Below are 27,128 nucleotides of genomic sequence, written 5' to 3' on the forward strand. Positions count from 1 at the left end.
ATACAACTGCGAACAATAACCTACATATTGCCATTACAGAATAATGATAAGCAATGACAAGCAAACAAATAACATTTATAGTTAACAACTAAATTATTCATACCCCTTGTAAATTTGATGTTATTAGTTTGTTGTTCGTAACACAAGAATGAAAGGGGGACTGGTGCAATTACTGCCTTCCTTGAATACTATTAGATACAATCTATAATAAATATTATGTACCACTCTCAAGAAGCACAAGACAAATCATTTTTTCACATACTTAAACAAATAATAAACTTGGTAAGGGTATGCATAGTTTAGTTGTTAACTGTAAGTATGTAAGAAATACAATAACTATATACATGTACCGTATGTAATGCCATTAGTTACAAATCACATGGTCTACCCATGACACTTCTCTCCATAATTCAAAATTGACAAAAATGAAATTAATGACGATCGAAAGGTTTTAATTGTTATTTGTATACACTATAAGAAAATTTAAGTGAACAAGATTTTTAAAGCATTAACTTTTCAACATAGATCTTCTCAGAGTTCACCGGACCTTCATCCATTTGTCTTTTTTACCTGAAAATGTGAAGTAGTACATTTAAGAAATTATACAACCTTTATTTTCTTCTTGTCGTTGGTAATTTCTACTTAGTCTACGTTGTTGCTCTTCAAAGTCGTGCTGCTCTCGCATTCTTTCTTGTCTCTGTCTCTCCAATATTCTCTCTTCTCTCGCGCGTCTCTCTCTTTCCATTCTCACCCTCTCATCCATTGCATATCTTTGTATTTCCGGTCTTGCCCTTTCTTCTCTTTCCTGATTCACAAGTCGTTCTCTTTCACGTCTCCGTCTTTCCACCCTCGCCATCTCCTCCCTTGCCAATCTTTGTGTTTCTTGTCTTGCTCGTTCCTGATTCACAAGTCGTTCTTGTTCTTGTCTCTCTCTTTCCACCTCCTGTCTTTGCATCCTCTCCAACCATGTTAATTGTCTTGCCCTTCCTTCTCTTTCCTCATTCACTAGTCGATTTCTTCCCTGTTCTCTTTCCTGTCGTTCTCTTTCCTCTCTTTCCTGATCTTCCCTGATCTGCCTTTCAATTTGAAACTGTTCTTCAATATCTTCGTGATCAAACTCAAGTTCCTGTTCTACTTCTTCCTCCTCCTCATATTCATCATAGCCGAAGGCACCGGTCGGCCATGCAGCTTGAGTAGCACCATCCATCTCGTTCGCAACTCGGTTACCCCCGGTCAAACGATGGCTTCCTCCACCAATTTTTGCTCCACACTCGGGGCATTTGGTCTCTTCCATTGCACCCCCACATTCGCCAATTGCATACACGTGACCTTTTGGACATTTGTACCAATGCCCTTGACTGAGGCCGATGGCTTTGACAATCTGAACGCGTTCTTGATCGGTGATGCCAAGAACTACATGGCCCATCTCCTGCTTAAGCTGTCGAAGAAGCCGAGTTGCCTGAACTTCATCCTCACTGGTAAACGGTGTTTCCTTTTCAACGACACTATCGAAAGCTTTTCGATATCGACTTTGCATGTTTTGATTCAACATGGTCATGTTGCGCGTAAGAACCGTCATGGCCTGAGCCTGAAGATTAGCCCGAGAAATTTCTCTTTGTAGGTCATTCATCTGCTGATCCGTGAACTTATCCATCTCTCCCCCGACAACCTCGTTCTTCAGTTCTCGGAGTCGCATTTCCAAGGCCTGCATCCGAGTTTTCAACATAAAGGTGACGTTTGTTCCAGTTGACACCTTGGCTCTGACATCGGCAATAGCTCGCAAAAACGCGCATCTGTTCAGGCGAGCGAGTATCTTCTCTAGATGTTTCATTTGCGTCAAGTCCGCGACCAGTTTCCGCATGTCTCTCTCGGCAAGAAATCTATCTCTAAAAGCCGTGTGGCTTCTGAGTAGAGACGATTTAGCTCTGAGCTCGTTCATTTTGCTTTCGATCTCTGCTTCGCTTCCTCTCATTTTAGTCTTCACATTCTCCACGTCTCCTAGGGTCTGCTTGATGATATTACCATAGCGGAGATTCCTTCGAATGGGCGTCTTGCATTTCGGACATCCTTTCAGCTGAAATTTAAAACCAAATCACAAATTTATTATAGCAAAACAAATAATAAACCATAACTAGGCCTATAGGTGCCAAATTTTGGTTTCTCATCTGAAAAAATGTCGTTATTCCGCTTAAAGCAACAACAAAAAAATATTTGATTTAAAACATTGTGGGACTTACATGTAAGGCTCTCTTCGTGCTTTCAACATTATTTTGTTAAACCGAGAAGTAGGCCATGTCTGTACATTCATTGGAATAACGATTCATCATAGGGAATGATTAACATGAAGAAAATCGACTAAATTGCCTATTTTATAATAGTCATCTTCTTAATAAACTGGCTTTAGGACTTTAGAATTCGACTATATGTTCGGCTTCCATGCATGTCAAAATCCCATCGTTTTGGTACATATGGCGGCTATTACATTTCCTCGCCCGAACTATGGCCATTTCATTCATGACGCTTGAATAAAACGCCGGCGCTTTCTTGATCTTCTTACACATATGTAAGGACGAGGGTAAATGTAATTATGATTACTTAATGTAATTTGAATGAAGACCCATTGGCCATAATACCATAAGGACAAAATACTAACCTGAATAGTGACGTCATCGTTGGTATCTTGGGTCATGCTCATGTAGTGATCCAATGCCTCGACCTCGATCACGTGACCACAGTCCTCCAGCTGAACAAACCTGTAGAATGAACAAAACAAAAACAATGATATAAATTTATTTCTGCATCAACAAAGCGAAGAATGCATGCATGTATGAATAAAGTACATCAAAACGAGTTCGGGCTAATGTTGCCGTTTACTTCGAATATAGGTTACCGCTCTCAAAACTTCTTCTGTCTTGAAAACTACTGAAACGTCTTTAAAGTTATCATCGAAAAAGAGAAATATATCATAACTTGAAATTGCGGCATTTAGACGTATGTCTAGTGACGACATATCAGGTTGTTTTGCCAAGTACTGCGGTACGTGATCTATTTTACTTTGAAAAAATAGCATAATGTCCCCTGTATTGACTGTACAATTTGTCCTGTTAAATTTAAGTATTATTTGATCTCAGGTTCCTACCTTGTGTCTTCTTCGTCCTCGCTACCGAAGAGAATCTCTGTGACTTCCTCTTTGTTGCACACCCGACACTTGGTGGGACATCTTTCTCCACACATGCCAATGCAGGGATGTCCGCAAGGGAGATTCTTCTTACAGGGTTCATCACATGGCTTCCGGTTGCAAGGTTCTCCACACAACTTCGCACACGAGACATGAGGACATCGCCAGAGGCAGGATTCCTTACATGGTATACAAGCTTCTCCGCAGAATTTCCTGCATTCACTGTGCTGACATCTATTTTGACATTGCTTCGTGCAAGGAGGGCACTGGGCCGCACAATTACTCTCACAAGAGTGGCCACAGACAAGAGTGCGACCACAGGGCTGTTGACACACCACATGGAGTCTTCCACGCCGACATTTTCCACAAGTTCCGGAGCACGGGTGCCCACATGCTAAGACAAAGTTACATGGCTCTGGACACGATTCTGGGCCATCGCAGCAACGCACCTCCACTGCATGTTTGCAAGGCCAGTTGGATTTTGTTGTCTTCTCAACACAAAATTCCTTCTTGCATGGGTTTCCGCAAATGCCAGTGCATTTGTGACCGCAGGTAAGCAACCGTTCACATTTATCTCTACATGTAGCATGACTTGGGGAAAGAAGGCATGGGAGACGTTGAAAGTGACCGCATGTCAGCTGTTTTTCCATCTTTTCTCTGCATTTTGTTTCACATGGTTCTGAGCAGTTCCTGGTGCACTTATGGCCATTTTCACAGATGGTTTTGTTGCAAGGCTGCTTGCAAACGACTTTTGCTTGATCAGAGTCATGATCATGACATGGTTCCTTACATCCATGACCACAGTCCAGGCGAGCTTGACATGGTAATCCACACCCATGTTTCTCCTTAAGCTGCTGAAATCCATCTACTGAGGAAACGGTGATTGGATTATCCGGGTGATGAGGGCATGTTAACTTCAGACAGCTATCAACCAATTCAAGTCGTCGTGCTTCTTCCAAGATCCCCGCCCACATAGTGCACTGGCTGGACAGAAATGAGAAATTGCCAATGATGTACAATCCTCTTCTTGCGCTGCCCAACACATTGGCGATACGTCGATCCCTAAGCAGACATCCAGGCCTGCTCCCTCTTTCGCTTCCGTTACTCATGAACAAGACGATGTCATTCCCACCTCGGAAGTTATCAACGGTGAGAAGTCGGTCCCTCATGTCACTTCCGAAGAGATTCTGCTGGGCTGGGAATGAGACAAGGATTGAGATCTGTTTCCGTGCAAAGCCCTGACCTAACAGATAGTTAAACAGTTCCAGTAAGAACGAGACTTCGTAAGTTCCTGGAGATGATTGTACATTGTGATCTATAAGGAATACGTTGTGTTTAATGCCAGTAATTGGTGGTAGGTCAATGACTGACTGGTCACTCTGGTATTCGTAGCTGAACAGTTGGCGGCTGAGTTTGGATGCATTTAGGCTCATTCGATGCTGCATTTTAAGCTCATACACGGAGTAGCTGTTGTCAACCAACTGTTGCATAAGAGAAGCATGAATACCGTGCACGTCTGCGAATTTCCTTACTGCTTGGAATTGGTCTTCTTTGGGGACATTGTCGCCGATGATGATGAGCTGTTGACAGGCAGATGGGATTATGCCCGACGTTATTGACTGAAGAACATCGGCTCCTTCTTCAATGATGATGACTCGTGGGTTGATACGTTGTAGAACCCTTCGGTTCTTCGCAGCCGATGAAGCAGTCATGCCTATTACAGACGCAGCACCAAGAATAGATTCATCAATGACGTCATGCATCTTCTGACAATCAAGGCAGATCTGCTCCATCTCCTTGAAGATGGCCATTGCTCTTTGATTGCCTCTGGTTTCCAGTTTGGTAATCCAAAGTCGATAGACTCTCCATCGATCTCGCGAATCCAGTCTCCACACATCTTCGACCTTCTTTGATTCTGAATCCGTCATCTTGTCCCTGGAAGTAAGTTGCTTACTCACAAAGTTTCTTGTCTGGTTTGACAGGTGAGGAGCTAGGGAGTCGAGTACAAATGGGAGATTCTGTTCAAACCATGCATCTCCGTCTCCATCCTGACATGTAAAGCGAGACAAATTGAATGGAATACCTTCCTCAAGTTTACGAAGATCGTCTCCACAGCTGTTGTTTGACAGAAGCCACTCCAAGATTACTGCACAGGAATTCAGTTCTTTCCCCGCTTTCAGTCTCTGGTAGTGTTTTTCATCCATGACCACTTTGAGGATCTCTTCCGGGAACATCTTGGTTCGAAGGTTTGCTATGTTGTCCTGTACATACGAAAGTCTCTTCTTGCACTTCTCTAGTTTCTCACTAGACAACTGGTCTTCATTAGCCGTTGACACAGCCTGTTTCTCACGCAGATTTTCAATTTGATATTCTTGAAGAGACTTCCTTGTATATTGACCAGCCCATCTCACTATTCCGTTCCGCTGAAAGAAAGACACTCCAGTAAGATATTCATCAAGAGTTCCCCTACTGGCACACATGAAGAGAAGTGGTCCACCATCATTTCCCTCGTGAGATGAACATGTGATATCACTCCATCGATCCTTATTTAGAACAAAAAGCTGAATAAGCTTCAGGCCTACATGCGTCTTTCCAGTCCCTGGTGGACCAGTGATGACAGTCAACTGCTTCGTGAGAGCCGCCTGTATTGCGGCCAGTTGGTGCTCATCGACGCACAGCTGATCAGTTGCAGGCCATTTCTCCTTATTTAGTAGGGGCGTTCTCCATGTTCGAGGCATAGACCTCCTTGCAGTTCGCTCATTCTTCATCAGAGGACCGACGTCGTATTGCATGTCGGGATCCTTCCTTAGATTACGAAAAATCTCATTTTCTGCCACTTGGTAGACAACATGCGGTACCAGAGGAAGGACATTGGTGTCGATTTGCCGCATGGCATCCAATACCTCGTATGATTCTTCAACATACTTCCGAGAGTCGATCATGTAGAAGTGAGCACCTGACATCAGCAATCTTGTATCTTCTAGCCTAAGGAGTCGGAGATCTACAAATCCCTTCTTCAGCCACTGTGGGTCCCGCTTGGCAATTGTGGCGAAAATCATATCATGAAAGTGGTTGTTGGTCAGGCAAACCATAGTTCCAAAGGACAGGATCTTTGTTGTCTCCCATGACACATACTCTAGGGAAGATGTGTCAAATTGAACACGAAACGTCACACCTTTGGATGTATGTGTTGTGATGATCTCATGCAATTTGACATTATCAATGATATGGCATTTCCTCTTCGCGGCATCTAGCCCCTCTTCTCTCTTTACTTGGTGATACTTAGAAATCACTGCACGAAGGGGTTGTACGATGTCTTCCCTCAAAAGTCGGTAGTGGCATTCCAGATAGTTTTTCACAGAAGGACCCTCCTCAGCGGTTGCATCACGAAGTACTGCAGTTTCCGGATCAGCTACTTCTCCTGCTGTAGGAAATATGGGGATGTTGCATATGTCTTCGGCGGATTCTTCTTTACCACTTTCCTCGTTGTTGAGTATCTTCTTGACATCTGTAAGCCCCTTTGCATAACTCTTTCTCTCGGGAATGTCTAGACCATACTCAATTGTATCATGTATCACCGCTGCAACCATTTGGAATCTTTCGGTATCTCCACACCCAAACCGGTAAAATGCCATCAAAACCGATATTGCTTTCGGGAGAGCATTGCCACTAGAGCACAAACCAGTGTTCATCCTGCACTTCATGACAATCAGAAGTAGATGGACTTGGATGAACTGCCTGCTTGCTAAGAATCGATATACCTCCTTTGCATCATCACCTCCTATCTTTGAGACTGAGAGGAGAAGATCTAGGAGATTTGCCATCATATGATCCCCCAAGTCATCCTTAAGAAGCAGAGCTTCCAAGAGTGGTTTCCGAGCTCTCAGTGTAATCGCCAGGTCGCTTTCCTTTTGTCGAAGATAATTCAGTTCTCGTACTGTAAGTTCTGGACCGAAAAGGTTCTTGTGGGTTTGCGTTTTTTTCCTGTTGTCTCTCTTTCTAGTCCTTTTACGTTGGCCTGTGGTACTGCTTGAAACTGATGATACTGATTCAGTATCACTTAGTATAGTGCTTCCTCTGTCATCATCTAGTACATCTACACTGCACGGAGTGGGGCGTCTACCTGCCATAATGGAATGATTATCTAGTAGACTGTTCTCATGGGTGAAATGCTTTGTTTATGGACAACTTTCGATGCATGTTTCCTTACTGTACTTGTCTGGGTGGAGGAAAAGAAGACGATCTGCTTGAAATACCTTAGCTAGAAGGACGTCCGGTTCTATATCCGACCAAATTTGACGAAATCTATGAGAAAATAAACAATACAAAAATCACGAATTAGAATAATTTTTCTTAAGATAAGCAGTGACTAATATTGACATGAGGTAATGATATAAATAGAAGAAGCTTAATATGTAAGATATGAATTCCAAATTCTGTTTTGTTTTAAATTCTTGTGGCCCCAGAGCATTTACACCACTTCAAACGAAACTGCAGTTTATGTGTGTGCGTGTGTGTGTGTGTGTGGGGGGGGGGGGGTGGGGACTTAACACTTATTTGCATTGCGTAGTATCAATAACATTATAGCAGGACGAGCGTTTACATTGGTTTGAATCATTGATACCACTGGGTAGTGATTGTTGATCACACAGCTTGCACAAAAAAGGAAACATAACCCCGCAACAAAGTTACTGGTACACGTACATGTAGGACATGACGTTGAGGAAGAAATTGTTATCATGGTTATGATCAAATTATATCTTTATATTTATTTAGGGGGGTAAGAGCACATTTGTTTGTGTGTGTGTGTCCCAAAATTTGGAAATTTGGTTTGTCGATATTTGGTTTCGGGGGGGGGGGGGGGGGTCAGCTTTTTGGGCCCACCCATTACCACATTTAAAAAAAAAAAATTAATTAAAAAAAACAAATTGAAGGGGGGGGGAATTTTTTCCTCAAAAACACACACATAAAAAAAGGTGAAGGAACCCCCCCCCCTGCGTACTCGCCTGATACAGTCCCAAACTGAAGATGCTAAAGGAGATTCTATGAGATATATTGTTGAATAGTGTATCAACAGAGCAATGCAGTGTGATTCACATTCTCTACTGTATTAATTCATACATTCATTTTATTTCCAATTCTCGTAAAAAAATACAATCAACAATACTTTATACATTTAAGCAAATATATAAACAATACAAAGAATATGGAGGAGCCAGCAGCGGCCATCGGCCTTTCAAAGGCTGGGCTCAAATGGCCGCAGATAATTATACAAAGTAAAGAGAACAGAAAGAGTGGTAAAACAAGTGTGTACAGGCTAATTAAACATAAGATAGAAATTCCTTCATAAGATGATGTTTGTATTTTCGTTTGAATGAGGCAAAAGATGGGTACATCTTTCCATCAGTAGGTGTTGCATTCCAAGTAATTACTCCGCAATATATTACAGATCTACGTGAAGTATGATATTTTAACAATGGAATATATAAATTCATTAGCATGTCTTATTTTGAACATATTATCAAAAATAGAAGGTAACCTATTATTATTGTACATATACATACATGATCCAACTTATTACATTTTCTAGTGCATTTTTTTCTTTATAATTAACATGATCAACAAAATATATTAGAAGTATCCATATGAATCGATATGACCAGTATGACAATTTATTTCAGGAAATCTTTATTAATCTTTATTATTTTATAAAATAAACATTTCACATACAAGACATGGAATAATCTACACCAATGCTTTGATTCAAATAGAAAGAGGGGCACCCGAAAGTATCACCCCACACATAATAGCGGGTGGTGTACTCATTTTCCGGAAGGTTCGTATACATGTACATGTTTCGTAGCTCCTGAGCCTGAATTCCTAACACAAAAGACCGCATTACCAGGGAGTTCACGACTTCATGCTTAAATTGATGATATTTGAAAGGCCGCAAATATTTAGTTTAGTCATCACTCATCAATAAATGTAAACAAATGTCAATTTTTCTCACCATGCACGGCTCGGTTTGCCCAAACTTATTTCCTGAAGGGCTTTCTATTGTCAACTGCATCCTGCTTTAAATCAGTTATAATAGCATGAGGGTAAAGCACTGCATGTGATTATGCACTGAACGTTAGGTTAGTGCATGCAGTCGGGATCATTTAGCCTTTATCAATTGAAATTCTTTTCTTTCAGAACACATTAGCCATGTTTAGACGGGGGCTTCCTAGTTCAGCGTAAGGTCATCACTACAGGTAATCACTGGGTGTTTGCATGGCAAACACCAGGAAAATTTTGAAAAAGCGGACCAATGTTTAGGGGTATTTTTTTAATTAAAAATGGGACCCATGTTTGGGATTTTTAGTGAAAAAGTTACCATTAGAGCGGCACACACCCGTATGTCTTAATATGTGAGTACCCCCCCCCCCCCCCGGGATCGACTGCCTTTAGTGTTCGTTATGCTTTGCCTCCCGCGTATATTGCAAAGATTGCAGGACGCACGTACGTAATCCTCGTAGAACAACGTAGAACTATCATACTGTTCATGTGTTTATAAACAAAATGTGAAATTCTTCAAACCGCCAGCCTACGGATTGCGCAATAGATCAAGCGGATTCAAACCAACAGAAAGTTAACGTAAATTATGTAGATATTAAGGAAAGATATATATGCAGTCTTAACCATTTTATCAATGATCAATCCACTCACTAATAATATAAATCCACTTAGGCCTACTAAAATCCATTTTAATCGAAAGGCATTCACTGGTTTATGTAGACCTAGAGTCTAGATCTAGTCTATTATCAATCAAAGTCCACTTAAAATCAAATAATCAAGGCGCACTTGTGTAACCAAAAACAAACAAAAACAGGAGTAAGATATAGATCTAGACTCTATATAGACTATATACGGACAGTGGCGAACGCAGGATTTTTTTTAAAGGTGGGGGGGGGGGGGGGGGGGGGGGGGGTAAGAGGACATTTTTTTTTGGTCACAAAAATTGCAACGACTCATTTTTTTTTTGTCCCGAAATTTGAAAATTTGACCGATCGACATTTCGTTTTGTTGGGGGGGGGGGGGGGGGGGGTAATGTCACCCTTTTTTTTAGGCCGCCCGTTAGCATACTTTTTTTAAATATTTTTTTAAAAATAAAAATATTATTATTAAAAAAAAATTAAAAAAGGGAAAGGGGAAGGTTTTTTCCTCCAAAACACCTCCCAACTCCCCCTGAATACGCGCCTGCATGTATACGGACATGAACTAGAGATGATATTTGTATACACTTTAGCTGATCTGCTAAATATGATCCTTGAGGGAGAGCATACACAGCGAATTAGGCCCTGCATGTGAAAGGGTTCTCTCAACCACTTGACTTAGTGTTGAGCTTAGGTCTTTGTTTAGGAAGAAAAATTGAAAAGTAATCACGTAATTAATAGTTTTAACAAAATGCAAGTGCAGCTTTTTCCACCAGAGATGTTATCATATTCTTACCATACGGCAGTTTTCTAGAGTCCAATGCAGCGAAGTCCCAGACGAGCCCCGAGCATAATCAATAAACGCTGAGTGAATCAACACTGGAGTTGAACTTGAACTGGTTTGAAGCAGAATAACAAACAGTGTGTCATGAGTCATCCATACAGCCAACTTGAAGACACGTCGACGCACATGTACCATAAACTGCTCAGAGAACAATAGTATACAAAATCCCTCAGAATTCAGGAGGGTGTATCTTCGAGCATGTTCAACATAAATCACAGGTCTGTCAGTGAACAAATCTCATGCACAAATGCAGAATGTAAATAGGAATTAGTACATGCATCATTATAAACGCCGACGGTACACTGCATCTGCGCAGTATAGTGGGACGGGGAATACCACATTTAGCTCAAAGGTCACCGACGCGACACGATTAGTCTCCTTACCAGGTTTGTATCTGTTAAAAAAAAATCACCTTGAACACATTAAATAAATAAATAGCAATAGAATATGAGTTGTAAGAGAGAGGGGGGGGGGTACATTCTTTGTGCATGGCGAAAATACAAACACGGCCGTTATTACTGACGAATTAAGTCACGTTTTCCATGCGCGAAACGCGTATATAAACGGGAATCGCAACTGTTATTAGGGTCGCTCGATCTTGTCGTCAACGATTGCATGAGATGAGGCTATTGGGGAATACCACGGTATGGGAAACCCAGGCTGCATCATCTGAAAACGATATATAAAACTATTCACATTTATAATAAGTTACTGGCAGAGGCGGTGCTCCAGGAAAAGTGCCCCTTTTACTTTTACTAGTGCCCCTTCCATGGCTACTGTGCCCTTCCCCTTCTGGTAAGTGTCCCATGTCACCTCTGATGAGTGCCCCCCTTTTTTTTACACGTGCCCCTTTTGTGGTAAGTGCGCCTATCAAAATCTACAATACGTGTCCCTTTTCCTTTCTCATAAGTGCCCCCTTTTCACTGCTAAGTCACCCCGTCACCTCTGTGTGTCCCCCTTTTCTTTCGATTCATGCTCATTTTTCCTTTCTAACAGGTATCACCTTTCTATTTGATAAATACCCCTTATTCTGATCATGAAAAGCCCATCCCTTCATATAAATACCCCTTTTCATCTCTGATAAGTGCCCCATTTATATTGACACATGCTCCCTTTTCCTCTCAAATAAGTGTCCTTTTCCCTTCTGATACCCCCCCCCCTTTTTTTGAAAATCACCTTTTTCTTCTCATAGATGCCCCTTTTCACCCCTGATAATCATATTCAAATCTGATAGATGCCCGTTTTCCATTTTATTTACAGGCCAATCCCTTTACATAAATACCCCTTTTAACTCTGATAAGTGCCCCATTTATTTTGAAACGTGCCTTTTTTTCCTAATACGTGTCCTTTTCCCATCTAATAAGTGCCCACTTTTCCTTTCTCCAAATCGTGCGCCCCAAACTTAAAGCGACTTAAAGCAATTTGTTTTCTTAAGCTCGTTTGCTACACTCGCTCAATTTTGATCTAATTATGTTACTTATAAAGGTATATTCAGTCTTTCATGATAAGATTGTGCTTAAAAACAACTTGATCAGGATTTTTTTTTTCTATAAAAGATGTAATTTTTCGAACTGCGACCTAAAAACTACTAAATAATTTTGCTCGCTCGCAATTATATTCAGACAATCACATCCAACTGCAAGACAGAAACAATATTGAAAGCATCTCTGATAATCATGACAATGTATAGGGGTATATACTAATGTATACAAAATGTTTTAAGGTTTCTTTTATAGGTTTCCTTTTTTGTTGGTGCCCCCTCTTTGGATGACTCTCCGCCCCCACCCCTTACGGTTACTAAGTAGGCCGACACTATAGCTGAGCTTTTCCCAGCTGCATAAACATACTGAGGGTCTTGACTCAACCGAGACAAGATTATGCAGGCACGTGACACGTTGTGGCGGATCGACAATCATAGTCTATTGAAGGGGCAGGCGGAGCTGGCCTGAAATTCGAAGGGGCTAGCGCAAATACCCCGTTCTTTATAGAGGTTAGTGTGAGATCGAATACGGGTCCTGTAGCCTTGTGGGTGTTTCATCAACTAAAATTGATTTCGATTTAAAAAAATGATTTCAAGGCCGAATTAATTTAAGCTTGAAATTTTTACTTGTGAGCTGTTTCATCAAATCGATTTTAAGGGTTGATGACAACCCCCCTTCCCCCCCCCCCCCCCCCAGATATTGCCACCGAGGCAAGTTTCACCAGAATCTGCCTGTGTAATGTGGAAAACCCAACTATTATTAGAAACGTACAGGCATTTATCCACATACAAGACAAAGAGGTGGGGAATCCCACGTCAATGAACTCCGATATGGGGAAGTTCCTGTTTACAGAGTGGAACAAATAATTGTACAGACTTGTAGAGCTACTTTTATACACCCAGACTATACACTGATCGTTAACGCCCTCGATCCGTATAACTGTACCAAACCATCGATGAGCATGTTGCTGTTGCTTCGACTGCCACTAAGACTGTGAGAATGGTTTACGAAACATTTCAATGCATCCTTCTCATCCTTGGCTTATGATGTAGAAACTTGAGTCAGCTGCGATCTTAAGGACTTTATGTGGAACTGAACTGCAGTACTTTTGCCGCATGGTAAGGAAATAGTAATATTCATATAGTGAAACAGGAATATCAGCCCCTCCCCCTTTTTATATATTTTTGGGGAGACGTCTGGCTGGCGTAGTTATATGGCCGTCCATGCTCTCACAGTAGTTACACATTTTTTTTTTTTTTTTTTTTTGGGGGGGGGGGGGGGGGGGGGGGGGGGGTCTGTGATTGAATGTAAGTATTATGCTGAACCAATGTTGTTATTTTTTACATTATAAAGTCAGATACAGAGAGGAAATTTCCTTTTGTTTTAATGCTAAATGTTTGCTTTTGCATTGTAGGAGTCTCGTAGGCGCAATGGTCTTATGATCAGTCGAATGTGCCAGCAATGCAAAGGTCGTTGGTTCGTTCGGATCCAGGATTTCTTAGGGGGGGGGGGGGGGGCAAATTTGAAATTATGCGAGCAAATATTGGTACGTAATGGTGACCAGCAGTGACGTAATTGGGGGGGGGGGGTGCAGGCAGGGGCAAATTTCCCCCTCCCTCCTCCGCGAAGCGCGGAAGCTTTTACGTTTCATTAATCATTAGCGAAAGAAGACGATTGTACCGTTCTCGAAAATAATTCTCGTCTGAATTTAGTTTCCCCCCCCCCCCTTCGACGTTTTATTAAATAATTTTAGAAAGAAGACGATTCGTTGTACCGTTTTCAAAAATTATCCTCGTCTGAATTCAGTTCCTCTTTCCTCCTTCCCCCCGCGCGAAGCGCGGAAGCTTTGACGTTTTATTAATTCATTAGAGAAAGAAGACGACTCGTATTACCATTCTCGACTCTTAATCCTTGTCTGATTTCAGTTCCACCCCACCTCCTGCGCAAAGCGCGGAAGCTTTGACGTTTTATTAAATTATTAGAGAAAGAAGACGAATCGTTGTACCGTTTTCGACTCTTAATCCTTGTCTGAATTTCAAAAAATTTCCTTATCTACTCTCTTTTCTTCCTACGTCATTTTCCTATTCTCTCCTCTCTTTTTTTGGCCGGCGTTTTTTGGGGGGTCAATTTGGCCCCCACCCCGCTTTTAGCACTCCTCTTTTCCTTTTCCTTCCTTCTCTTTTTTTTTAAATAGCGGGGACGGGGGGCGGGGCGGGGGGGGGGGGAGGCAAGGGCATTTTGCCCCCCCCCCCCGATCCACAACTTGTTGGCGGGAAAATAGCAACTGATATCTCCCTTCTTTTCTTTTCCTCTTCCTCCTTTTTCCTCCCCTTTATCTCCTGGGAGGCAAGTCCTTTTGCCCCCCCCCCGATCTCCTTCTTCCCTCTTTCTTTTCTTCTTCCTCTTTTTTTCTCTCATCTTTCCCTTTCCCTTCTTTCCCTTCTCTCTCTCTCCTTTTTTTGCGGGGGGGAGGGGGGGGGGGCAAGGCCCGCTCGCCCCTCCGCCCCCCCTGGATCCGCGCCTGCCGGCACGGGCACTGAATTTATGTCCTTGAGCAAGGCATTTTATATACATTAAGAAATAAGGGTGCAATTGGGGTGCAGATTTGCACCCACCTACGCGTATTCGGCAGATGGTGCTGATTTGCTCCTTGCAGTATCAGACAAGCGGCGTTTCAGTTTTTTCTTCATTTCATTTATCCACGTCAAGATAAAAACAGAAGTATACATTCTTCAATACAAACATAATCATATAATGCGATAACTGGGGGAGGGGGGGGGGGTTGGTGCAGGTGAGACTTTCTCCCCTCACGCGCAAAGCGCGGAAGCTTTGAAAACCGGTCTCCTTCCGCTCATGAATATGATATGAATGTTTTTTTAAAGGGGGTTCCAGGAAAGTCTGTCATCTATAACAATTAATATCTTTAAAAAATTTGGTACTGTAAACTCTTTCTATTTTCTTATTTCCATATAGCTTAGGCATAAACTCTGTTCAATGATGGTTTATGTAACAATAAAACATAATTGCTTTCATCCAGTCACTGATTTTGGTGAGTTGAACAGTGAAATAATTAAGTAAAACTGTCTGATCTGGCCGGGGCCTTAAAAAAAAACATACTTTTGTCGTCTACAAACATTACATGTTGTAAATGTTTAGTAGAATGTGGTAAATCGTTGATATAAATTTTCAAAAGAAGGCCTATGGGTCCAAGAATATATCTTTGTGGTACTCAACACTTTATTTTTTTATATGATGAAATTCCGTTGATAAATGTTAACTGTAAATTGTACAAAGTTTTAGTGGAGTGCCCTGATACCATAATAGTGTAATTTAATTACTACAAATGAATGGTCTATTTAACGTCAAATGCTTAAAGGGCCCATGACATCGAAATACAAGTGTAATTTCCTTGTGACATCATCTGTCAGTCATCAATGAGCTAACTTGAGAAAGTGGTATATATCTTTGCCGAAGTCGACCACCTGTTACAATACGTTATACAATAGCAACATACAGGTTGCTATGTCAGACATGCTGTAGCCTCACCAGGAAGACAAAGGTAATGATGTATTGTACATAATTTATGGAAGCATGCAATTCTATTATGAACGTGTGCTAAGCTGCCTGGGGGAAATTACATACCATTGCCTATTCTAGAATATTAGTTTAGTCTGACCATGGACCTTTTACGGATGGACATTCATCGTTTTCTTAACGAATTCATTGTGATTGTCTCCGTCAATGTCGTCTCAATAACATTCCCTACATGTCTCTTCACTTTGATCTCATGATGGTCACCGCCAAAAAGCCGGGACAGAATCAAGATAGTGATTTTACACATGTTAATCTACATGCGCAGAAGATAATAACTCGCCTAAATCATGGAAAATAGATGTGCAGTTCTGGCTTATAATTGGAAATTGTTGTTCCGTGTACTGTACATGTATTTTATTTTGAAAAACATGTTGATATTACCAGATAGAGGTTATTTTTGGATTTTTTGGTTATGATTTAAAATCCCGTTTCCCCCTATTTCCTCATAATATTCCAGAGTTACAACGCACAGGTCTGATACAGATCATGGCCTTCTAATTGTTTTATAAGGTCACATGTGTGTGCGAAAGTTTGCGAATCAGTAATAATACATTTCATATCACCAACATCGTCTGTTTTTTCAACTTTGCTGCTCCCCATTGAGGATGCTTTTATTTAAGACACACTCTTACAGAGCAGACTATCCAATCAAAACCCAAGAGAGGGAAACTGCTCCTTTGTCAATGACCGAAAATGCTTACGCAGTCGTTATTGTTAAAACAGCTGAATGTTCTCATTAAGATGCACATAATCAGAAGGCGGTGACTATCATTGGATCAAAGAAAGAATCACGTTGAATGTCCATCCGTAATAGGTCCATGGTCTGACATGTCTGACATAGCAACTTATATGTTGCTATAGTTTGTGGCATTGTAACAGGTGGTCAACTTTGGCAAAGTTACATGCCACTTTCTCAAGTTAGCTCATTGATGACTGACATAATGATGTCACAAGGGGAATGAGATCTGGAGGTTTTTGGGGTGGAACTTAGTAAGTTTGAAAAACAAAGATTTAAAAAAAAAAACTAAAAATCTATGAAACAAATTCAGAAGTTTACATATCAAAATATGAGATGTATGCAGGACTGCACACCAACAGGAATACACTTGTTTTTCGATGTCATGGGCCCTTTAAGTCAATGAAATTTGTCAGTGCATATTCTGTAATGTTTATGGCCCCACACTATGAATATGACTGACAAAGAAAGCGGACAAAATATACAGTTCCTCCGGTAGACAAAGGAACATCCCTTCACTGCTATTATGTAAAAATGTGTAGAACAGGTGTCACATGCATATTCACCTTTTTACATAATAGCAGTGAAGGGATGTTCCTTTGTCTACCTGAGGAACTGTATATTTTGTCCGCTTTCTTTGTCCGCCATTTTCATAGTGCCATTAATGTTATTAATTAAAGCAAGTATTGCAGTTGCTGTTGAATGGCACTACCTAAATCCAAATTGATTGATTTTTCAGAAGTATATTGTGTTTATCTAAAAATTAAAAAATAAATATTTTGTAGAACCATTTCATTGTGATTTCTCAATGTTTATCAATGATTGTCTCAAGAAATATCAGGTAAATTCGTAGGTTTTGTGTTCTGTCTTTTATTTTCTAAAAGATCGTGGGATCAGGTTAAAGTACCAGACGTCTTCCTATACCAAAGGTTTTTCAAGCAGATCGACTTCTTTTCCTCCACCCAGACAAGTACAGTAAAGGAAAATGCATCGAAAGTTATCCATGGACAAAGCATTTCACCCATGAGAACAGTCTCCTAGATACCCGTTCCATTATGGCAGGTAGATACCCCAGGAACGTGAACAAAAAGCGGACGGACAAAAGCGTTTTCAGCGGAGAACTGACAGCAGAGGAATTAAATCATCTGCGAAAAGATGACAGGAACCCCGCGGTTGCGTTGAGAGCTCGGAAACCATTGTTGAAAACTCTCCTCCTTCAGGATGACTTGGGGGATGAGACGATGGCAAGTCTCCTAGATGTTCTCCTCTCAGTTTCAAAGACAGGAGGTGATGATGCAAAGGAGGTATATCGGTTCTTAGCAAGCAGGCAGTTCATCAAGGTTCATATGCTTCTGTTCGTCCTGAAGTGCAGGATGAACATTGATTCGTGCTGTAGTGGGAATATTCTTCTCAAAGTCATATCGGTATTGATGGCATTTTACCAGTTAGGACTCGAAAGCGTCAAAAGTTTTCAGATGGTTGCCGCAGTATTACATGATACAATTGAGTATGGTGTGAACATCCCCGATAGAAAAAGATATGCAAACGGGCTCACGGATGTCACGATGATACTCAACAACGAGGAAAGTGGTAAAGAAGAATCCGCCGAAGACATATGCAACATTCCCATATTTCCTACAGCTGGAGAAGTAGCTGATCCAGATATTGCAGTACTTTGTGATGCAACCACTGAGGAGGGTCCTTCTGTGAAAAACTATCTGGAATGCCACTACCGACTTTTGAGGGAAGACATCGTACAACCCCTTCGTGCAGTGATTTCTAAGTATCACCAAGTAAAGAGAGAAATGGGGCTAGATGCGGCGAAGAGGGAATGCCATATCATTGATGATGTCAAATTGCATGAGATCATCACAACACATCCATCCAAAGGTGTGACGTTTCGAGTTCAGTTTGACACATCTTCCCTACAGAATGTGTCATGGGAGACAACAAGGATCATGTCCTTTGGGAATATGGTTTGTCTGACCAACAACCACTTCCATGATATGATTTTCGCCACAGTTGCGAAGCGAGACCCACAGTGGCTGAAGCAAGGATTTGTAGATCTCCGACTCTTCAGGCAGGAAGATACAGGATTGCTCGTATCAGGTGCTCACTTTTTCATGATCGACTCTCGAAAGTATGTTGAAGAATCACACACGGTTTTGGATGCCATGCGACAAATCGGCACCACTTCCTTTCCTCTGGTATCGCATGTTGTCTACCAAATGGCAGAAAATGAGAATATTCCCGACATGCAATACGACGTTGGTCCTCTGATGAAGGACGAGCACACTGCAAGGAGGTCTAGAAATCGAACATGGCATACGCTGCTACTGAACAAGAAAATGTGGCCTCCAACTGATCAGCTTTGTGTCGATGAGCACCAACTGGCCGCGATACAGGCAGCTCTCACGAAGAAGTTAACTGTCATCACCGGTCCACCAGGGACCGGAAAAACGTATGTAGGTCTGAAGCTTATTCAGATCTTTGTTCTTAATAAGGATCGATGGAGTCATGTTGCAGATTCACCTACCAAGGGAAATGATGGTGGACCCCTTCTCTTCATGTGTGCCAGTAAGGAAACTCTTGATGATTGTCTTACTGGAGTCTCGTTCTTTCAGCGGAGCGGAATAGTGAGATGGGCTGGTCAATATACACGAAAGACTTTGGAAGGATATCAAATTGAAAATCTGCGTGAAGATAAGGCTGCATCAATAGCTTCTGAAGACCATTTGTCTAGTAAGAAACTGGAAAATCGCAAGAGGAGACTTGGGAATGTGCAGGTCAACATCGCAAATCTTCGAACCAAGATATTCCCGGAAGAGATCCTCAAAGTGGTCATGGATGAAAAACACTACCAGAAGCTGAAAGCCGGGACAGAACTGAATTCCTGTTCAGTAATCTTGGAGTGGCTTCTGTCAGACAACAGCTGTGGAGACGATATGCATAAACTTGAGGAAGGTATCCCATTCGGTTTGTCCCGCTTTACATGTCAGGATGGAGACGGAGATGCCTGGTTTGAACAAAGTCTTCCATTTGTACTCGACTCTCTAGCTCCAAACCTGTCATACCAGACAAGGATCTTTGTGAGTAAGCAATTTACTTCCAGGGACAAGATGACAGATTCAGAGTCAAAGAAGGTAGAAGATGTCTGGGGATTGCATTCGCGAGACCGGTGGAGAATCTATCAATTCTGGATTTCAAAACTGGAAGCCAGAGGCCGTCAAAGAGCCATAGCCATCTTCAAGGAGATGGAGCAGATCTGCCTTGATTGTCAGAAGATGCATGACGTCATTGATGAATCTATTCTTAGTTCTGCGTCTGTAATAGGCATGACTGCTTCATCGGCTGCTAAGAACCGAAGGGTTCTACAACGTATCAACCCACGAGTCATCATCATTGAAGAAGGAGCCGATGTTCTTCAGTCAATAACGTCGGGCATAATCCCATCTGCCTGTCAACAGCTCATCATCATCGGAGACAATGTCCCCAAAGTAGACCAATTTCAAGCAGTAAGGAAAATCGCAGACGTGCACGGCATTCATGCTACTCTTATGCAACAGTTGGTCGAAAAAAACTACTCCGTGTATGAGCTTAAAACGCAACATCGAATGAGCCCGGCTTCATCCAAGCTAAGCCGCCAACTGTTCAGCTACGAATACCAGAGTGACCAGTCAGTCATTGACCTACCATCAATTACTGGAATTAAGCACAACGTCTTCCTCATAGATCACAATATACACACATCTCCAGGAAATCACGAAGCCTCGTTATTATTGGAACTATTTAGCTATCTGCTAGGTCAGGGCTTTTCACGGAAACAGATCTCAATCCTTGTCTCATTCCCAGCCCAGCAGAAACTCTTCGGCAATGACATGAAGGACCGACTTCTCACCGTTGATAACTTCCGAGGTGGGAATGACATCGTCTTGTTCATGAGTAACGGAAGCGAAAGAGGAAGCAGGCCGGGAGGTCTGCTTACGGATCAACGTATCGCCACTGTGTTGAGCGGCGCAGGAAGAGGATTGTACATCATTGGCAATTTCTCATTTCTGTCCAGCCAGTGTACTATGTGGGCTAGGCTCTTGGAAGAAGCACGACGACTTGAATTGGTTGATAGCTGTCTGAAGTTAACATGCCCTCATCACCCGGATAGTCCAATCAACGTTTCCTCAGTAGATGGATTTCAGCTGCTTAAGGAGAAGCATGGGTGTGGACTACCATGTCAAGCTCGCCTGGACTGTGGTCATGGCTGTAAGGAACCGTGTCATGATCATGACTCTGAGCAAGCAAAAGTCGTTTGCAAGCAGCCTTGCAACAAAACCATCTGTGAAAATGGCCATAAGTGCACCAGGAATTGCTCCGAACCATGTGAAACGAAGTGCAGAGAGAAGATGGAAAAAACAGCTGTCATGCGGTCACTTCCAACGTCTCCCATGCCTTCTATCCCCAAGTCATGCTACATGTAGAGATAAATGTGAACGGTTGCTTAGCTGCGGTCACAAATGCGCTGGCATTTGCGGAAACCCATGCAAGAAGGAAATCTGTGTTGAGAAGACAAAAAAATCCAACTGGCCTTGCAAACATACTGTGGAGGTGCGTTGCTGCGATGGCCCAGAATCGTGTCCAGAACCATGTAACTTTGTCTTAGCATGTGGGCACCCGTGCTCCGGAACTTGTGGAAAATGTCGGCGTGGAAGACTCCATGTGGTGTGTCAACAGCCCTGTGGTCGGACACTTGTCTGTGGCCACTCTTGTGAGAGTAATTGTGCGGCACAGTGTCCTCCTTGCACGAAGCAATGTCAAAATAGATGTCAGCACAGTGAATGCAGGAAGCTTTGCGGGGAAGCTTGTATACCATGTAAGGAATCATGTCTCTGGCGATGTTCTCATGTCTCGTGTGCGAAGTTGTGTGGAGAGCCTTGCAACCGGAAGCCATGTAATGAACCTTGTAAGAAGAATCTCCCTTGCGGACATCCCTGCATTGGAATGTGTGGAGAAAGGTGTCCAACCAAGTGCCGTGTGTGCAACAGAGAGGAGGTCACAGAGCTTCTTTTCGGTAGCGAGGACGAAGAAGGCGCAAGGTAGGAATAATTATGTTATGCCAGTTGCACATGAGACGTCATTTGATTGCGTTATTACAAGCCCTGATGGAGCTCGTGAAAAAAGTAGCACATCTGCCAGTTATCAAAATCATTGGTAGAACTAAATTCTTGACGATGTTAATTGACTCGTCAGATATCCCACTAGTCGCTGATGCTTTCTCATTATGTAAGGCAGTCATGACGTTTCGTGTGCAACCGGATTCTAACATTCATTCAGTCAGGATTTATATATGATTAATTTCAGAAAAAAATGAAAGAATAAAGCTTAGAGGATGATGGGATGTGGAGTAATGTGAACAAAAAATCGGGAAGGGGGGGGGGGGGAACCGAATATGACGTCAGTATAGATTTCCTTCTAATAGCTTTAATGAATGATGTGGTATAGTCCTGCATTTTTAAACTGTGTTTTACTAAAACATTTAAACCGTTTTTAATTTAACCAACCCTCAAAGAGTAACTGAAAGCAGCAACGTTCTTCAAAAAGGTATTATACAGCCCGAACTCGTTCAGATATTTATGTACAAAATTATCTTTGCTTTATTTAATACGTGATATCTAGTTCATTTTGATACTGAAAGAAATGAGTATTGTTTTTGTTTCTTTATCCTACAGGTTTGTTCAGTTGGAGGACTGTGGTCATGTGATCGAGGTCGAGGCCTTGGATCAGTACATGAGCATGACCCAAGATAGCAGTGATGACGTCACTATTCAGGTTCATATATTTTATAATCATAAAATATATTAATTATATTATGCACATTCAGGTCTCTATTCTAATTACAGTATGTACATGTATTCGGGCATAATTTCATTAAATCTTGTCTATACGTCTGAATGAATAATGTAGTGTCAGGCAACTTAGGAGAACGAACAAAAAAAAATGATGAAACTGAAAAATGTATGAAAGATTGCCCGTTGCCTTATGGGAGTTGATTTTTACAGGGCCGTGACTTTAAAAGTAGTAGTGAGTTGGATATAATTATGTAAGTCTAGTCACTAATTTAGGTGATGACAATCGTTATTAACGTGGATGCACTAAACAAAATTTACACACGACTTTATACAATACGTCCAACAACAATTATGTTCTGAGAAATAATGAAGGTAAATAATAACCAAACTGTTGTTCACATATTATTAAATGTAACTGTGATTAATGATATAACATTTATTCCTACATGGTGTAAGGCATCATTGTGGCTAAACTGGAATGCACATATTATATGCATTTAAAAAAGTACTTATGTAAAGTTGATATGAGTGAATAAAATGTTTGATTTTCATGAGATATAAAAAATAGGAATGCTGTATAGTTATCGATTTATTTCATTTTAGCCCAATTCAATAAAATTTTCTCTTTTGTTTTTAAATTTCAGCTGAAAGGCTGTCCCAAATGCAAAACGCCCATTCGAAGAAATCTCCGCTATGGTAATATCATCAAGCAGACCCTAGGAGACGTGGAGAATGTGAAGACTAAAATGAGAGGAAGCGAATCAGAGATCGAAAGCAAGATGAACGAGCTCAGAGCTAAATTGTCTCTACTCAGAAGCCACACGGCTTTTAGAGACAGATTTCTCAACGAGGAAGACTTGCAGAAACTGATCGAGAACCTGACGCAGAGGAAACATCTAGAGAGGATACTCGCTTGCCTCAACAGATGCGCGTTCTTGCGAGCGATTGCCGATATCCGTGCCAAGGTGTCAACTGCAGGTGCGAACTTCGAGTTTAACATTCGAAAACAAGCGGTAGAAATGCAAATCCGAGAACTGAAGAACGAAGTCGTCTGGGGAGAGCTGGATAAGTTCACGGATCAGCAAATGAACGATGTACAACAAGAAATTTCTCGGGCTAATCTTCAGACACAGGCCATGATGGCACTTACGCGCAACATGGCCATGTTGAATCGAAACATGCAGAGTCGTCATCTTAGAGCCTTCGACAGTGTCGTTGACAAGGATACACCATTTACCAGTGAGAAGGAAGTTCAGGCAACTCGGCTTCTTCGACAACTTAAGCAGGAGGTGGGCCATGTAGTTCTCGGCATCACCGATCAAGAACGCGTTGAGATTGTCAAAGCCATCGGTCTCAGTCAAGGCCATTGGTACAAATGTCCAAAAGGTCACGTGTATGCGATCGGCGAATGTGGGGGTGCTATGGAAGAGACCAAGTGCCCCGAGTGTGGAGCGAAAATCGGTGGAGGGAGACACCGTTTGACCGCTGGAAACCGAGTGGCGAACGAGATGGATGGTGCTACTCAAGCTGCATGGCCGACCGCTGCTGTCATCGGCTACGAGGACTATCAAGAGGAAGATCAGGGGATCGACTACGCACAGGAGCTGGGGATCGATCTTCAAGAACAGTTCGAAATCGAAAGACAACTTAGGGAAGTTCGTTATAGAGAGTGGGATGATTATGACTAGGACTGGGACTGTGAAGAGCTATAGTGGCTGTCAGTGAGAAGAGAAAGAACACAAAAGGACGAGACATGAAACATAAAGATTCGGAAAGGAGGGCGGCGTGCTAGAGAAGAAAACGCAATGGAAGGACAGAAACATGAATAAATGCGTGTGCAAATTTAGATGGAGCGAGTTCTGAACAAAAAGAGACAATATAGACAAGAAAGACACACAATGACTGTTCACGCCCTTTTGCCTCTAAATATAAAGTTATAACAAGTGGTTAAGACATTTCAGGATCATTAGCAGTTAATTTGCTTTAGTATTTTCTCATCACCAAACTCCAATTCATAACAAAGAATACATCATGCGCCATTATGGTGATATATATATATATATATATATAATATATTTAATGTGGTAAAGATAATTTGCTAAATATACTCCTCACGATTGTTTTTTTTCTATGTCCATGAGGCCTAATTCTGATGTTTAACTAGCTGAAATGCTGTCTTCTAAATGAATCCTGCTCTGAATATGACAAAATGATAACATGATTTGAAGCTATTTCTTGATGTATGTGTATATTTCATGTCTTTGGAATAAAGGTAATGAAAACCATTGAAATGTGTATTGTTAAGTCCAAGAGAGCTGTTGTTGGGGAATTGTTATTTGCAACTATAACAATATTTTATGTATTTTGGCATAATATAAACGGTACGTAAGGAAAATCAATAAATTGCGAATTGTTCTGTATACAAACAGGCTTGTTGCTTAAAATTAAAATATTTGCACATAATCTGTTCATCTCTTTGTATATTTTGATGTATTTGACATATCGGCGCCACCTAGGAAACCATTGAATAGTGCATTTTTTTGGACAAACTTGGATAAGGATAATTGCAACTATCCGTTAATCTCTTTGTACATTTCATGTATTTGGTATATAGGTAGTAAGAAAAAGAAAAGTGAAAATGTGTAATGTTTTGCTACATTATTATCTGGGAAAGCATTGAATTGTGCATTGTATTGTACTAACAAGTTTGTTGTTAAGGATTGAGAATGTTTCCAACTATAATTATGTTTATCTCTGTGTATATATATTTGATGTCTTTGACATATAGACGTCAGGAAAACAATAGGATAGTATATTGTCTTTTACGGACAAGTTTGTTGTTTAGGATTATAATATTTGCAACTATCTTATAGTCTTTGTATATATTTGATTTTAATGACATAATATTACAGACGTTAGGAAACCATCGAATTGTATACTGATTCGTAAACACAACATCTTGGATGAGGATAATTGCAACTGTCTGTTAATCTCTTTGTACATTTCATGTATTTGGTACAACTATATATAATTAGGTAGTAAGAATAATAAGTGAAAATGTGTAAAGTGTTGCTACATATTAGAGACGTGTGGGAAACCATTGAATTGTACATTGTTTTGGGCTAACATTGTTTTGGGCTAACAAGTTTGTTAAGGATTTAGAATGATTGCAATTATCTGTTTATCTCTTTGTATATTTGATGTCTTTGACATGTAGACGTCAGGAAAACAATTGAATTGTGCATTGTTTTTAGTGTACAAACAAATTTGTTGTTTAGGATTATCATATTTGCAACTATCTTTTTATCCATTGGTATATTGATGTCTATGACATTTATAGACGTCAGAAAGCCATTGAATTGAGCATTATTTTGTACAAACAATTAAGTTTGCTGGATAAGGATAATTTCAACTATCTGATTATCTTTTTGTATTTGGTATATGATTGAGTACATGTAGTAAGGAAAATTTGTAATGTTTTGTAACATAAAATTATAAACGTCTGGGAAACCACAGAATTGTGCATTGTTTTAAACCAACAAAATTGTTGTTTAGGCTTTAGAACATTTGCAACTTGTTTGTGTATCTCTTTGTATATTTGATTTCTTTGACATAATTATAGAAGTCACAAGGCCAACAACGTTGTTAACAACACTACATAAGAATGCACCATGCACCTTCTTCATAGAGACGTTCATGTTCACAAGGAAAATCGTTAAATATTACATTGGTTGTATATACCAGACATAACTTTTGATAATTAGGACTACATCTCCGGCAAAATTGTAATTTTGCACTGTCTTGTATAGAATATGAATGTGTTCTGGTTAGCATTAGACTATTTGCAAATATACTATAGGCCTATGAATTTGTTTTACGCCTCTGGAATAGAGACATTATTTTAAACAAGGAAATTGTTTAGATTACGGTGTCCTGTATACAAACATGAATGCTTTCTGTTTAGAATTAATAAGACTATTTTCGAATATATCATACGTCTATAAACTTTTATATCTTGCATCAAAAATTTGTTGGATTTTGATTGGTTGAGAGCTCGTCACATGACCAGAAATACTTGACCTATTTTAGAAAGTACTATATGAGAGTACTATTTTGGTTTACTATTTGGGAGTTGAACAAAAAATGTGATTTTTTTTTTTTTTAATTGAATCAATTTTTTTTCTTCAAATCTTAATTTAATGTAAAACAAAATATTTTAAATCTTTTAAAATAAAAATTGACATTTTTTTTGTTCTAAATTTTTTTTTCTCCCAAAAATGTTTTTTTTTTTTTTTTTTAAAATAAATTTTTGATGCAGGATATAAAACAAATATATCATGCCCCCTATTCGAGGTACTGGTTAAACTATGGGCCTCGATGACTCCAAAAGTACCATTTGCTTCGGGGCTGCGCCCCTCAGCAAACTAGTACTATTGGAGTCACCTCTTGCGCATAGTTTTAACCAGAACCTCTCAAGGCAGTGTATATTTGTATACGTCTCTGGCTTTAATTAGAGACATAACTTTACACAAAGAAATTGTTTATTTTAGTTTAACATTGTCTTGTATAGAATGTGAATGTTTTCTGTTTAGAATTAGACTTTTTGCAAATATATTATACTGCTACAAGCTTGTATTACGTCTCTGGCATACAGACATTACTTTAAACAAGCACAATTTTAGATTGACATTGTTTGATATAATACATATTTTTTCTGTTTAAAATTAGACTTTTTGCAATTACGTGTATATTATATTATA

General features: G+C 40.6%; 2 protein-coding genes across 2 annotated transcripts; one reads left to right on the top strand and one right to left on the bottom strand.

The window, feature by feature from the left end:
* Window positions 1-296: 296 nt before the first annotated feature.
* On the bottom strand, window positions 297-11,121 carry LOC115928332 (NFX1-type zinc finger-containing protein 1-like). The gene is made up of 4 exons (XM_030995489.1): window positions 10,670-11,121; window positions 3,140-7,483; window positions 2,654-2,753; window positions 297-2,074 (listed from the first exon to the last, which is right to left on the bottom strand). The coding sequence occupies exons 2-4, from the start codon at window positions 7,306-7,308 to the stop codon at window positions 593-595; spliced, it is 5,751 nt and encodes a 1,916-aa protein (XP_030851349.1). The 5' UTR covers window positions 7,309-7,483; window positions 10,670-11,121; the 3' UTR covers window positions 297-592.
* A 6,462-nt stretch (window positions 11,122-17,583) lies between these two features.
* LOC100889321 (NFX1-type zinc finger-containing protein 1) lies at window positions 17,584-26,442 on the top strand. The gene is made up of 4 exons (XM_030994267.1): window positions 17,584-20,558; window positions 20,722-21,615; window positions 22,249-22,348; window positions 23,013-26,442. Exons 1-4 carry the CDS (start codon window positions 17,584-17,586, stop codon window positions 24,054-24,056), a joined length of 5,013 nt encoding a protein of 1,670 aa, XP_030850127.1. The 3' UTR covers window positions 24,057-26,442.
* Window positions 26,443-27,128: the final 686 nt, after the last annotated feature.

This window comes from Strongylocentrotus purpuratus, unplaced genomic scaffold (assembly GCF_000002235.5).
Source record: "Strongylocentrotus purpuratus isolate Spur 01 unplaced genomic scaffold, Spur_5.0 spur5_scaffold_21, whole genome shotgun sequence".
Lineage (NCBI taxonomy): Eukaryota > Metazoa > Echinodermata > Echinoidea > Camarodonta > Strongylocentrotidae > Strongylocentrotus > Strongylocentrotus purpuratus.